General features: G+C 42.3%; 1 protein-coding gene across 2 annotated transcripts in view; it reads right to left on the bottom strand.

The window, feature by feature from the left end:
• Positions 1–13,860, bottom strand: part of LOC113062315 (ephrin type-A receptor 7) — a 128,199-nt gene that overhangs the window by 17,309 nt on the left and 97,030 nt on the right. For both annotated transcript variants that reach the window (XM_026232074.1, XM_026232075.1), the window contains exons 6-8: positions 5,807–5,934; positions 4,164–4,455; positions 2,339–2,447 (exon numbers count right to left, since the gene is read on the bottom strand). In XM_026232074.1, the coding sequence (XP_026087859.1) occupies positions 2,339–2,447; positions 4,164–4,455; positions 5,807–5,934 (529 nt within the window). The remainder of the gene's footprint in view (positions 1–2,338; positions 2,448–4,163; positions 4,456–5,806; positions 5,935–13,860) is intronic.

The raw sequence follows: 13,860 nt of genomic DNA, 5'->3' as shown, positions 1-13,860 counted from the left end.
TGGACAAGCATGTGGTGTGCCTAAATTCAATGAGACGTCAGCAATTTTCGTTTGTCCAACACAATTTCACACCTGATACATTCTCTAATAAACCATTCTCGCACACATAATTTATTAATATAAACCCCTTTATCAGAGACTAGTCGATAAATCCGCTCTCTTCTGTGTGTTAGAATGACATGCAACTAGATTGTGTTTTGTTGTCTGAGCTAATGATCAAGTTTGTGGTTGCATATGAAAGAGATTTTGTGCTGTGTGTGATTGACAGAGGCTCGGCGAGACTCCATTGTGTGTGGTTGAGAATGAATGAGGACCATTCCACACCGGCTCAATACAATCCATTCTCATCATAACGGAGAGCTATAGGAGCGTGTGCTTTCTGTCTGCCACTCCCTCCCCTAAAACCCCAGCTGCACAGAGATCCATTAGAGTATGTCACACCTGTGATATTCTGTGCGCATGAAATACCCAGACCCAGTGCAAAACATGGCAGAAATATCCATAGATTTCCTCAATATATCATTCACAAGCAGTTTTGCATCCTGCATTCCTTTAATTTATGTTTTTAAAATGATTTTGCTTTCAGCTACCTATAAGACTGCGGTATACTCTCAGCTTTATTTAACACATTTTACCATGAAAATGTAAAAAAAAAATTATATTCTGTCTCATAGGTTTACAATGTTCACGATGTTTAAAAATAAAAATCTAAGATAAAGCAGTACACTAATAAAGTCAAATTTTTTTTTTTTGAATAATTTCATACACTATAAATCCTTTATTAAAACAAAGTCAAAGATTAGATAATGAAGTTGTAAAATTACAAAATTAAAGTATTAATATTTTCAAAACACATTAAATCACATTAAATCTATTATGGAAGTAGTTTTTGATAATATTTCATATATACTTTTAAATAATATTATATTGTAATATGCTGATAAGTCAGTTATGTCAAAATCTTAACATCACAAGACTGAAGTAAATATATATTAAAAATAAAGTCAAAATAATAAATTATGAGATCAAAGTGAATTGGCGATAAACATTAAAGGATTTAGTACTAATAATTAAAAAATCAAGTCATTAAGTAATAACATTTTGTAAAATCAATTATGACTATTCAGTCCCAACATTACAAGTTTAAAGTGGTAATATTTCGAAAATGGCAAAATTACAATAAAGCCACAACGATATGAAAGCAGTATTTATTTATTTTTTAAATCACTTGAGACAATAAATTAAATTGAATGAAGTGAAAAGTCATACTATTACAAAATTAAAATAGTAACATTATGAGAATAAAGTAAAAAAATACAATAATAAAATTACATGGATTTAAAGATTGTAGTCATGGCCAAGGAAAACAAAACTACTTTGACATTTTGCTTGGCATAAACACTTACAGCCAAAATCTTTATGGTAAGTTTTTTTTTTGGAAACATGGCACTAAAACAATGGCACATTGAGGACAACTGAATCAGGACAATTCAAGTCTCAAACCTACACCATCCACATGAGTACCACAACCTATCCTTCTAACCACTACATAACAGAGACAACTGTACGGATCTTTAATGTCCAACTGTGGAAGAACTTGATGAGCTTCTGAAAACACTGCTGATTCTCCAGTATTGCATATATCCACTCATGTGCATCTCCCGGTGCACTTCTGTGCATGTGGGACAGTTTTGTTGTCTATGTGATCAGCGTGAGAGTGATCTGTCTAAATCACAATCCAGGAGCAGAAGGCATGTCTTTCTTCATATTTCTCCACCTTCACTCCCTGCTGGGAGAGGCAGCCTTTACAAACACACACACGACATATGTACACGTCTCGCAATCATGCCAAAATTGGATCGAGCGATTGCGCTGGCCGTCAAACAAGCTAACAAGGGCATTGCGCTTCTCAAAAAGAGGAATGAAGCTTCATGCCCCCCCGTGGGATGACAGATGAGTTTGTGCATCTGTGTTTGTGAGCGATGGGCTCGACTAAAAAGTGTTTTGATTCATTCTAATGGATGATTTCGCAGACCATGGAAGGAGAAGAAACATTTTCCTGATGCAACTGTCAGGCTGCCGTTAGGGAGACCCACTATAGAGCAGAAACTGAATGTGCAACCATATCTTATTTCAGTTAAAGGGATAGTTCCGCCAAAAACAAAACTGTCACGAGACAGTCATGTTTGACAGGCTAGATTTGAAGATTCAAAGGATCATTTTCACCAAATCATGACTGATAACTTTGTGAATATGTTCTGCATTTCCACAAGCATTGAATGAAAAAAGCATTTGAGGAGTTAAGTCTTTGTTAAAAGCATTGAAATAGCAGTTGTACCTTCTCCAGATGAGCAATCCAACTCCAAGAGTCAGTAACATGATGAGAGCAGCCACCGAAACCACCACGATGATCACCACAGGACTCTGCTCACTAGAGGCCAAGGCCACTGCACCACCACACACAAAGACAAACAAAAGATTTGGTTAGTATTCATGATGGCACAAGCCATTACCAGTTCTCTAAAAGCACTGGAGCTTGACAAGAAGATTGATCTTTGAAGTCTTTCCCTATTTATTTTGATAGCATCCTAATGGGAATACATTTTTATAAGTTAAAAAGTTACGACTTTCCTCCAAATGGCCCCGCATTGCTTTTTTGGCGAAATGTAATTATCATTGAAACTCAACGAGTGAAATATAGCCCTCTAGCAAAACACTGTCACCAGCTTTGCATATTTACACATACAAGGACATCAGGACAACAATCCATCTTTACACATACAAGATTATTGTAAGCCCATAAATCGTGAGGAAAGTTGCTTAGAGTATTATTGAATTATTCTGTTCTGCATTTTTAAATGTTTTTTGTTTTGTTGTTGTTGTTGTGAAATGGAGCACTTTGAATAGGGTCTGTATGATTTTTTTTGTCACTTATGCTCACAATGGAGGCATTAATTTGATCAAAAACACAGTACAAGATTAATATTTAGAAATATTATTACAATTTAAAAAAAGTGTTTTTTTTTCTGTTTAATAAATCTATTTTATAATGTAATATATTCCTGTGAAATAAAGCTGAATTTCCAGCAGTAATTACTCCAGTCTTCAGAGTCACATGATACTTTTTGATTTTCTGCTTAAGAACAATTTCTTATTATTACGTTAAATATGTCCTGCTTAAAATTTTCATGGTACCTGTGATACCAAAAGAACAGCATTTATTTAAAAGAAAAATATTTGTAACCATGTAAATATCTTTTAATATATTTATTGTAACCTTGCTGAATAAAAACATTAATTTCTTAATGCTAAAAAAAATATTTTGAACAGTATTGTATATAAAATACACATAAATTCATATTTATCTTTATTTAAATTTGTGCTATAAGTATCAATCACAAAAGCCCATTTTTTCAGTCTTTCTTTAATATGTTAACAAATACTACGAAAAATATGAGTACTACAAATTCACAATAAAATATTGTAATATTAACAGTCCTGATTATAACACTTTGAAGTCACAATGAATGATAATTACGTAATATAATATAATATAATATAATATAATATAATATAATATAATATAATATAATATATCAGACTTTCATTAGTAAATATAATTTTACATTAAAATTTTACTACGAGGTCCCTTCAGATAAACAAAAATGCTCCACCTTTAAGCATCAAAATGACTTCATAACATACATTTCAAGGTTGTTGTTTTTTTTGAATGCTGAGAAGTTAAAAATTCTCTACTATCTGACTGAATCAATCATTTTAAATCTAGTGGAGCATTTCACATTTGAGAAAAACTCCAAGCTGTTAAGAGCAAAAGCAGAGAGGAGCGAATGGTTTGCAACCAGGCACCAAAGATTGCAGCTTTGTTCTGCATAATCTAAAGCTGTTCAAATACTTGAGTGCTACAGTGAAGGAGCAGGGTGAGGTCACATGTGAAAGTCCTTCCTAAGTGTTCATTCAATATGAATGTGTCCTCTTAAATTAAAGATGACAGCAAGCATTTGCTCTTTAAAGTCATTGTTTTACTGTAAAGCCAACATGTTTTGTGTATTAACATGAAATAAAAAAAGGTAGAGTTTACAACAATTTTGCACCACACATTCCTTTCACATTCATTGTTTCTTCTTAAACAAAGAGACACTCACGTTCCACCAGCGTCTGCAGCTCCAGCGGTGCGCTGTACGCCCCATAGTCAAGCGAAGGGGGCGACACAGCTGCCACAGGGCTGGAAGAGGAAGCAGAAGGCGAAGATGGAGACAAAGAAGAGGAGGAAGAGGAGGAGGAAGAAGAAGAAAGAGGAGAGGAGGAAAGAGATGAAAGTGCTGGGCTGGAGCAGGTGCGGATGAGGAAGATGTAGGTGGTGCCCGGTTTCAGGTTGTTGACGCTGATTCTGGTGGCAGCCGTCTTTACTGTGGAATAGCGCTGGTCTTTCTGGTCCTGAAGGAACACAGAAATATGTCCAGAAAACAACCACCAAAGAGTCTATGGAAGTAAATGACAGTGATGGAAATAATATTTTAAACATTTCTGGAATAATACTGCCTTTGTCTTTTGTCTTCAGTGTCCTTCAGAAATTATTCTAATATGTTGATAACATTTCTTATTATCACCAATAGTAAAAAACAATTTTGCTGCTTAATATATTTATATATTTGTGTGTGGAAAATTATGCATTTTTTAAAGATACTTTAATGAATATAAACTTCAAAGGAACAGCATTCATTTAAAAGATTTTTTTTTTTTGGTAACATTACAAATGTCTTTATGCATTGACCTCAAATGTATGAACAGTAGCGTACCTTTTTTTAATTTTTATTATTTATTTATTTTTTACCTTAATTCACAGGACAACTGAGTCAAGTGTTCCTGTAGCTCAACTGGTAGAGCACTGCGCTAGCAAGCAAGCAAGCGCAAGGTTGGGGGTTCGATTCCCCGGGAACACATGCTATGTAAAAATTGATAGCCTGAATGCACTGTAAGTCGCTTTGGATAAAAGCGTCTGCTAAATGCATAAATTTAATTTAATTTAATTGAATTTAACCGAGGGACAATTTAAATATATATACAAATATAAACAATTTTCCAGAAACAAACTTTATTTAGAAAAAACAACAAGTGAAACTATAAAATCTATAGATAAAAACTAAGTATCAAAAGTAAATTATGAAAGCTTGCTAATATTAAAATTTTAAATCTTCATTAAACAATTAATTAAAATCCCTGGTTTTAATAAAAAAAAAAAAATAAATCAATGTTTATTATATGCACAATAAAACAAATGATCAGAAGTTAACTAATAAGAAAAACTTGCCTTAAGGGTTTACTTGAAAAAAAAAAAATAATAATAATAATAAGACACCCTAAATTTACATGAGATCTTAAAGCGAACAAGATTTTCTCTATTCGGAGTCAGAAATGTTTGGATTGATTTTCATTGATTTTCCTTGATTTCCCTTTCTCTAATTAAAAACGACAGCAAAATAACATGTAAGTGGTTTGCATTACATTATGTGCTTATGAACTATAATCTGTGTAAGAGTTTGAATGTGAACATAACTGTGTTCATTATACATATGTTATCGTGTATTCTGTTTTTTTCTCAGTGCTGGCAGGAGTTTGAACAGACATCAGTGTCTGGCAGCTACATGTTCTGAAGCACTGCTGCACCTGACAGAATGATCTATGAGCTACAGGCCTGTGGGAACCTGCCGTTTAGTGTGGCTGTACACACATGCAGGTTAACAACAGATTTACTGCTTTGTGGAGAGGACAGTGCATGTAACCGAACCTTTTCATAGTATTTGATCTCGTATTCAGTGCGGCTGCTGTTGGGATACACGACGGGTTCCCTCCAAGCCAGAGTCACACTGCGCTGCTCAACCTTCTCCGCTCGCAGCTCGTTAACCTGGGAAGGCGCTAAACAGACAGACAGAAAGAGAAAATGTAAATAATTAAAAGAGAACTGTGAGCTGAACTTCTTCTGCCTGCGTGTGCAACAGATTGGTGATGATGATGACGTCTGAACATGCTGATAAAGATTTGATTAAGACCTTCTCCTGCTGTCAGAATAATGCTAAATCCAACCGTTTTGTGTTCAATGCTGGTTAGACAAACTCCAAGATACAACCAGCACAAATTCAACACTTCAGAAACAGTATTCAACATTTATGAGCAAACGCATGAAACAAGACAAACAATGAAATGAAGCATGAAATATTAAGATATTTTTCTATATATATATATATATATATATATATATATATATATATATATATATATATATATATATATATATTTGTTTATTTTTATAATATATATATATATATATATATATATATATATATATATATATATATATATATATATATATATATATATATACATATTTATTTATTTATTTATTATTTTTTTTATTTTTTTAGTATTTATTTTGCAACTATAAAAATATGTTATTTTTATGAATTTGTGTAGTACAAATGTAATCTACACATAATACACCCGCCATGTTTGTACTGTCATGTGACCTACCACTAGATCAGCACACAACCATTTATGAATCCTCTCCATAGCCTAATGGTATAATAAAGCAACCTTTGTATACACTATTTAGAATCCGTCATAAGTTGTAGGTCATCTGGGAACTTTTTGCCAGCTGTTTTATAAAATCTGGACATACTACTACTCATATCACATTCTTTTTAGCTTACTATATAGTAGAGAAGTTGGCATATTCAGATGCATCGGTTATCCTTGTCTAAACTGGAAGACTATATCCTGTTGTGTTCAAAATACATACTGTCTTCATGTAACAGAGCGAGTTGGATTGTGTGAGTGCATTCCCTGCCCATCCTCCACTGCTGTTCTGATTAAGAGATGATTACAGACGACAGAACAGCTGAGAGCTGCCACTCAAAAGCCCCAACTGAAGGCTGACAGCTCCATCACATCAGAAACAATCAATGGACAACTAAGATGTCAACTTTTAATCTCGCATATATCAACCAACAACCAAAACAAGCCCTAATGCTTGCTGTTCTTTCTTCACATACAGTGGCACATGCTAACAAAAACACACCCACACAGTTTCTGTCATATCTTCATGTATACCACGATTCATAATTAAAGTGTAATTCTGGGCGCTGATCAAAGACCATATCTGTCCTCTTCATGTGTCTGAAGCTTTTATAACAAAGGCATGAGAGTTATTGTCATTCAGTCTGTTCTTTCGGCCTGCTTCTCGATTCTCCAGACATCCCATGAGACACTGACATGAAATAAAACTAAGATATCTCAGGAAAAACTCTTTGATCTCAGAAAAAGTGACAGCTACACTGCTCATTAAAGTTCACGGACATCTGTACTGTGACATGCAGAGCGAGACGGCTGACAGCTTAATGACTACACTGTTTAAGGACAATTCAATCCTGACCAGATGTGTGGCCTCTCCTTCATTCTATTTTTGGCCTGTATGCCAGTTTATTGACAGGTGTAGTGTAGAGAAGAAACAAAATGACAAAAACCAAACATGAACTCCGATTACACACATAACTAGAACAGTTCAGTGTGTATGTGGTAACACACAAGTCACAGAAGAGCCTGAGTAGTCACAGAAAATATGAATGGAGGACACTAAATACTGCAGATTTAGGAAAAATAAATCAAACCCTTAAAAAAAAAAACTGATTATTTAGGTTTTTATTTTTATTTTTTCAAGAATGTGAATGCACAATAGCTTGGTACATTTTTTTATATATTTAAGAATAATTATTTTATAGCCAAACCGCAACATTAATAAAATAAAATAAAATAAAATAAAAAATATTACTTTTTCAGGAACAGAAATCCCACTCTTTACATTGTCCGATTATCCTTGTTTTTCAGTACTATGGGAACCCTGCTCTAATGGGCGTAAAACTTGAACTAAATGAACTTGACAAGTTTGTGTAAAAACTGATGTACATTTGGACAAATGCTGGAGAATTTGTTCATCAAGTGAGATCACACGATGCTTTCTGGAGTTCACTAGGTCAAATTATTTTACTGATGACCTAGAAATATCCTAAAACTTTTCCAGATTTTTAATGTGGTCTCACACTTCTGGACTCCACAGAGAGTTATGTGTTGGAAAAAAAAAAACAAGCTAATAAATTGTTTTATAATCTAAAGAGGGATGAGAGGTACAGCATAACTGTTTGTGGGTTGTACTGGGTGTAAGAGAAGCTTCTCTCCAATTCTAGTCCAGGATGTTGTTTCTTATGTGCCATAATGAATGATGTATAAAGAGCTCAAAACTGCTGCTCTGCCTCCCACTCCAACAAAAATCCACTTGGAGACACTGATTACTGGCAGCCTGACCCCATCCAAGAGGGAGGAAATGAGAAAGGAGATGAATTGCTTTGAATGTACTGTAACTCCATCACTGCAGAAGCCAAACAGAAGGTTACAAAGTTCTGAATCGGACAGCACTCTTGAACTGACCTCTGTAAGACTGGTTAGGGTGTTATACTAAATGTGAACCTTTCAAACACACATGAACACTCATACATATGCATTCACAGCACACACAAACACTCCATTAGGTAAACGTGCACATAACATTTTAAACACTGATTCTCATTTCCCACAGTGCTGTTACTATTAACTTAACTAAAAGTCTATTAAATGTTGTTTATGCTAACTAAAATAAAGCAGAAATAAAACAAATATTAAATAAAGCATTGTCTTGGCAACTATAGCTAAGAAAAAATTAAGTTGAAGTACTAAAAATATGTATAAAATGATCACCATTTGAGGAAATTATATTTTAAACATTTCTGGATTATTTTAGCTGATTCATTTGCTTTGCTAAGATTTATGTTTTAAAAAACTAGCATTTTATGTATGCTAAACACAAAGAAATTATTAAATACATATAATTGAATATATTACATGTATAAGTGATTTTTTTCTTCGCACTTATGTTAAAACAAAATTGTTGCTTGTGAAATAAAAATGAATTAAAGATAAACAGAAATTGTTAAAATTTTAAAATGTATTAAATTATATATTTTTTTATTAAAATGAAAACTAGAAATGTAAAAAAGCTACTGGATTTCTTGAGCTGCTGGTATTGCACTATAGGCAAAGTCAACATGGCTTTTTTTTTCCAATGGCAGAGCCACAGATTCTTTCAGCAGGGGCGATTTAGAAACTCAGTTTGGCACGGAGCAGTGCACTATCAGAGCGTGCAGGCAGGCACACGTTACTCCCTCAGGACATCTTCCGGTGAATAAGTGTGCAAGTCTCTCTCTCATCCTCAGTCATCTCATTATTGTCTGGAGAGTTCCTTCTATTGGCTCTGCAGTCTTTGACTCGCACCGCTGCAGCGACTACTTCCGGCTAATCGTGCTTTTGTTAAATACTTACAGTACATCCACTTAAAGGACTGCTGTGTGTGAAAAGAGTAGATTGGGTGAAAATAACAAAGAAAAAGATTCTAAGTATTTTCTTTCATAGCCATTACAGCGATGTTTTCTGCCAACTGGCAGTGATACAATGTTGACTTATTGAGAGAGAGAAACACAGCGAGTGAAAAAAAGGAAGAGATGCAGGGTTGCAATACTCTGGTAGGGTGAAATGTGATCACCTATGGCAGAGGAGAACGAGACCAAACAGTCAAGTCATGCATGATAACACACAAACATACACACATCTGCTACTCCTATATCACTGCAGTCGCGCAGAGCATGAGATGTCTCCAAGTTAGAGTTAACCTTGCAGTTAGGGTGAAAGTGTGTGTGTATTACACTGTTTACACACACCCATCGCAGGGCTCTATGAGGATGAGGATTGAAATTCTTCATCAACACAGCACAAAAGTGAACACTTTGAATTAAATGTTCAGAACCATAATTAACCATACTTTTAATTCAACATTTATATATATATATTGTGACGAGCACTCCCAGAGGAATCAGCGTCGCCCTGGAAACCAAACCAAAACACCTGCACGCCCTCGTCACCGGCTGATCGGTCACAGCTGCTCCCCATCAGCCAGCACAGTGAAAAGCAGCACATGTTGCACTGAGAAGGGGTTCTCAAAGAGAATGCAAAGCTGGACTAACCCCTCTCTCCTATCCCCACAGAAAGCAGCGAGTGACCGACAGCCCACACCCTTTGGAGCACGTCTGGACACCCACTTTCCCCTTGATTGGCACAGAGGAGCACGGAGAGCACACGGGGAGCACCAACCAGCGGAAAGCAGATCAGGACACTTCACCAGGCACCCTTCACTTTTCAATAAACCCACCCTCCGGGGCTTTTGATTTCACATGCCTCTTGTCGAGTGGTTCTTCACCCCGTGACAGTTGCGGGAGAATGCGGGCAGAACAGTGAGGAATCACCGACAAGGTCGCCGCCCCAACTCCTAATTTTTTTTTTGCTTTCTGTCAGCAGCACCACGGAAGGCGGCACGCGCGGCCCCGCGATGGAGGACGTCTTACAACGCCTCGCTGAGGTTAGCATCCGCCAGCAGCAAATAGCGGAACACCTCGCCACTCGCCTGGGCAGGACGGAGGATGAACTCGCCGCCGTCCGGGCGGCCGCGGCCCAGCGCGTTCCGCTACCTGAGCCTCGGGCACAAGCCACCCGTCTGTTGCCCAAGATGACGGCCGATGACGATGTGGAAGCCTTCCTTCAGGTCTTCGAAAACACTGCCCACCGAGAGGGATGGCCAGAGGACGAGTGGGCGCGTGCGCTGGCACCCCTACTCACCGGTGAAGCACAGAGGGCTTACTTCTCGCTCCCCCTGACGAGTGCCGACAGTTATGTCGAAGTGAAGCGAGAGATCCTGGCGAGGCTGGGCCTCTCCCCTGTAAGTGCCGCCCAGCAGTTCCACGAGTGGGAATACAAGCCCCGGGTGCCAGCCCGTGCCCAGGCAGCCGAACTCAGCCGCCTCGCCCAGCACTGGCTGTTGGCAGGAAACCCCACACCAACACAGGTAGCGGAACGAGTGGTGGTCGATCGCCTCCTGCGCGCACTACCACGCGCCCACCGACAGGCCGTCGGCATGAGGGACCCACGTGACGTCCGGGAACTAGTGGAGGCGATCGAGCTGGCGGATGCCGTTCATCCCAGCGGGGCAGGGGACCGGCTGCCGCCATTCCCCCGGAGGGTGGTCCAGGAGCGACGCCCGCTCGAAGGCACCGCGCGACCCGTCAGCAGGCCGACGGTTCCCCCACCGCGAGATGAGCCCATGCCAAGTGCCGAACCACCGTCGCCTCCGCGAGCCTGGCTGGCAGGCTGCATCCTTCACCAACGGGTGCCGGCGGGAGCCCCCGAAGCAGATGTGAGGGTGGATGGAAGACGGTTCCGGGCCCTGCTGGACTCAGGCAGTGCGGTCACCCTCATCCAGGCGCGGCTGTGCGCCCCGCGAAGCGGCCGGAAAAACTTCCTACCGATTACCTGTGTGCACGGAGACACTCGTCAAGTACCGGCCCGTGAAATGGTCATTTCGTCCCCCCAAGGCACCTGGCCAGTGGAGGTAGGCCTAGTGAAGGACCTGCCGGTGGCCGTACTGCTTGGAAGGGATTGGCCCGGCTTCGAGAAGCTGCTGTCCGCCGCTACCCAGCCTGCCAGCCCCAAGGGGAACCGTCGAAGACCGAGGCGGCCGCCTGGACCCCGCCGCCGACCGGCCCTGCTCGTCTCCGACAGTGGGAGAGAAGGTGAGGCCCCCTCCCAATCTACTAATCTGTTTTATGATGTCTACCAACAGGCCGCTGGAGGGGGCTCTTTCGCCAAGGAACAGCGGGAGGACGACCGACTCAAGCACTGTTGGAGCCAGGTGCGAGTCGTGGATGGAGAGGACGTCCTCCCCCGGCCCCACCCTCTCCCACATTTTGTCGTAGAGAATGGCCTGCTGTATTGTGTCGCCCAGCGTAGGGGGGAGGAGAAAAAGTTACTAGTTGTGCCTCGCGCCAAGACCGAGACCATTCTGGAGCTGGCCCATTCCCACCCCATGGCAGGACACCTCGCGGCAGCCAATACTGCCCAACGCATCCGCGACCGTTTCCATTGGCCGGGCCTGGACGCCGAGGTAAAGCGGTTCTGCCAGGCCTGCCCGACCTGTCAGGCCACGTCGCCCCGGACTCCTCCCCCCAGCCCGCTCATCCCGCTGCCTATCATCGAGGTGCCCTTCGAGCGGATTGGAATGGACATAGTGGGGCCGTTGCCGAAGTCTGCCCGAGGGCATGAGCACATCCTGGTCATCGTCGACTATGCCACCCGGTACCCAGAAGCAGTCCCCCTGCGGAAGGCCACCGCAAAGTCCATCGCCCAGGAGCTGTTTCTGCTGGCCAGCCGAGTCGGCCTCCCCTCAGAGATCCTGACTGACCAGGGAACCCCCTTTATGTCCCGGCTAATGGCTGACCTCTGCCGGCTGCTGCGGGTGAAGCAGTTGAGGACCACTGTTTATCACCCCCAGACTGATGGCCTCGTAGAGAGATTTAACCAGACCCTCAAGCAAATGCTCAGACGTGTGGCGGCGGAGGACAAGCGGGATTGGGACCTCATGATCCCCTACGTGCTCTTCGGGATCCGCGAAGTTCCCCAGGCCTCAACTGGCTTCACCCCCTTCGAGCTCCTGTTTGGCCGTCAACCCCGGGGCCTCTTGGACGTGGCCCGGGAAGCGTGGGAGCAGCAGCCGGCCCCGCATCGTACCGTCATCGAACATGTCCGGCAAATGAGGGAACGGATCGACCGAGTGATGCCGTTAGTCCGGGAACACCTCACCAGGGCCCAACAAGCGCAGCAACGTCATTATGACCGGACAGCCCAGCCACGGGAGTTCCAACCGGGAGACCGCGTCATGGTCCTGGTCCCCAGCTCCGCCTGCAAATTTCTGGCCTCCTGGAAGGGGCCCTACTCGGTCGTCGAGAGGGTTGGACCGGTCACTTACCGCCTGAGACAGGAGTCGTCGTTAGGCAACGGCCCTACCGAGTCCCGGAGGCTCGTCGGCAGGCTATTGAGGAAGAGGTCCAACAGATGCTAAAGTTGGGGGTAATAGAACCATCCCGGAGTCCGTGGTCCAGCCCCATTGTGATGGTCCCAAAGCCGGATGGCACCCTCCGCTTTTGTAACGACTTCCGCCGCCTGAACGAAGTCTCCGAATTCGACGGGTACCCCATGCCTCGGGTGGACGAACTGCTGGACCGGCTAGGAAGGGCCCGGTATATCAGCACCCTAGACCTAACCAAGGGCTATTGGCAGGTACCGCTCTCCGAGGCCGCCAAGCCGAAAACCGCCTTCTCCACCCCCAGTGGCCACTGGCAGTACCGGACCCTTCCCTTCGGCCTACATGGGGCCCCCGCGACGTTCCAGCGGATGATGGACATCCTCCTGCGGCCTCACCAAGCTTACGCGGCCGCCTACCTGGATGACGTCGTGGTCCACTCCGAGGCGTGGGACGAACATCTGGATCGTCTGCGGAGGGTGCTCTCGGAGCTCCGGCGGGCTGGACTTACCGCCAACCCCCGAAAATGCCACCTAGCCCTCTCTGAGGCCAAGTACCTGGGCTATCAAGTCGGCCGAGGACTCATCCGGCCGCAAGACAAGAAAGTTGAGGCCATCCACGCCGCACCAAGACCGGAGACAAAGACCCAGGTACGAGCCTTCTTGGGGTTGGCGGGTTATTATCGTTGTTTTATCCCCAACTTCTCCTCTTTAGCCGCCCCCCTGACAGACCTGACCAGGAAGGGGCAGCCGGAGAAAGTATGCTGGACCCCGTCGGCGGAAGAAGCCTTCTCCCAGGTGAAAGCAGCACTCACGTCCTCGCCGGTACTCCGCGCCCCGGACTTTAGCTGCCCC

Source organism: Carassius auratus, chromosome 44 (genome assembly GCF_003368295.1).
Source record: "Carassius auratus strain Wakin chromosome 44, ASM336829v1, whole genome shotgun sequence".
NCBI classification, from domain to species: Eukaryota; Metazoa; Chordata; class Actinopteri; order Cypriniformes; family Cyprinidae; genus Carassius; species Carassius auratus.
The sequence above is the reverse complement of the archived record's forward strand: the minus strand, read 5'-3'. Positions and strand labels throughout refer to the sequence as shown.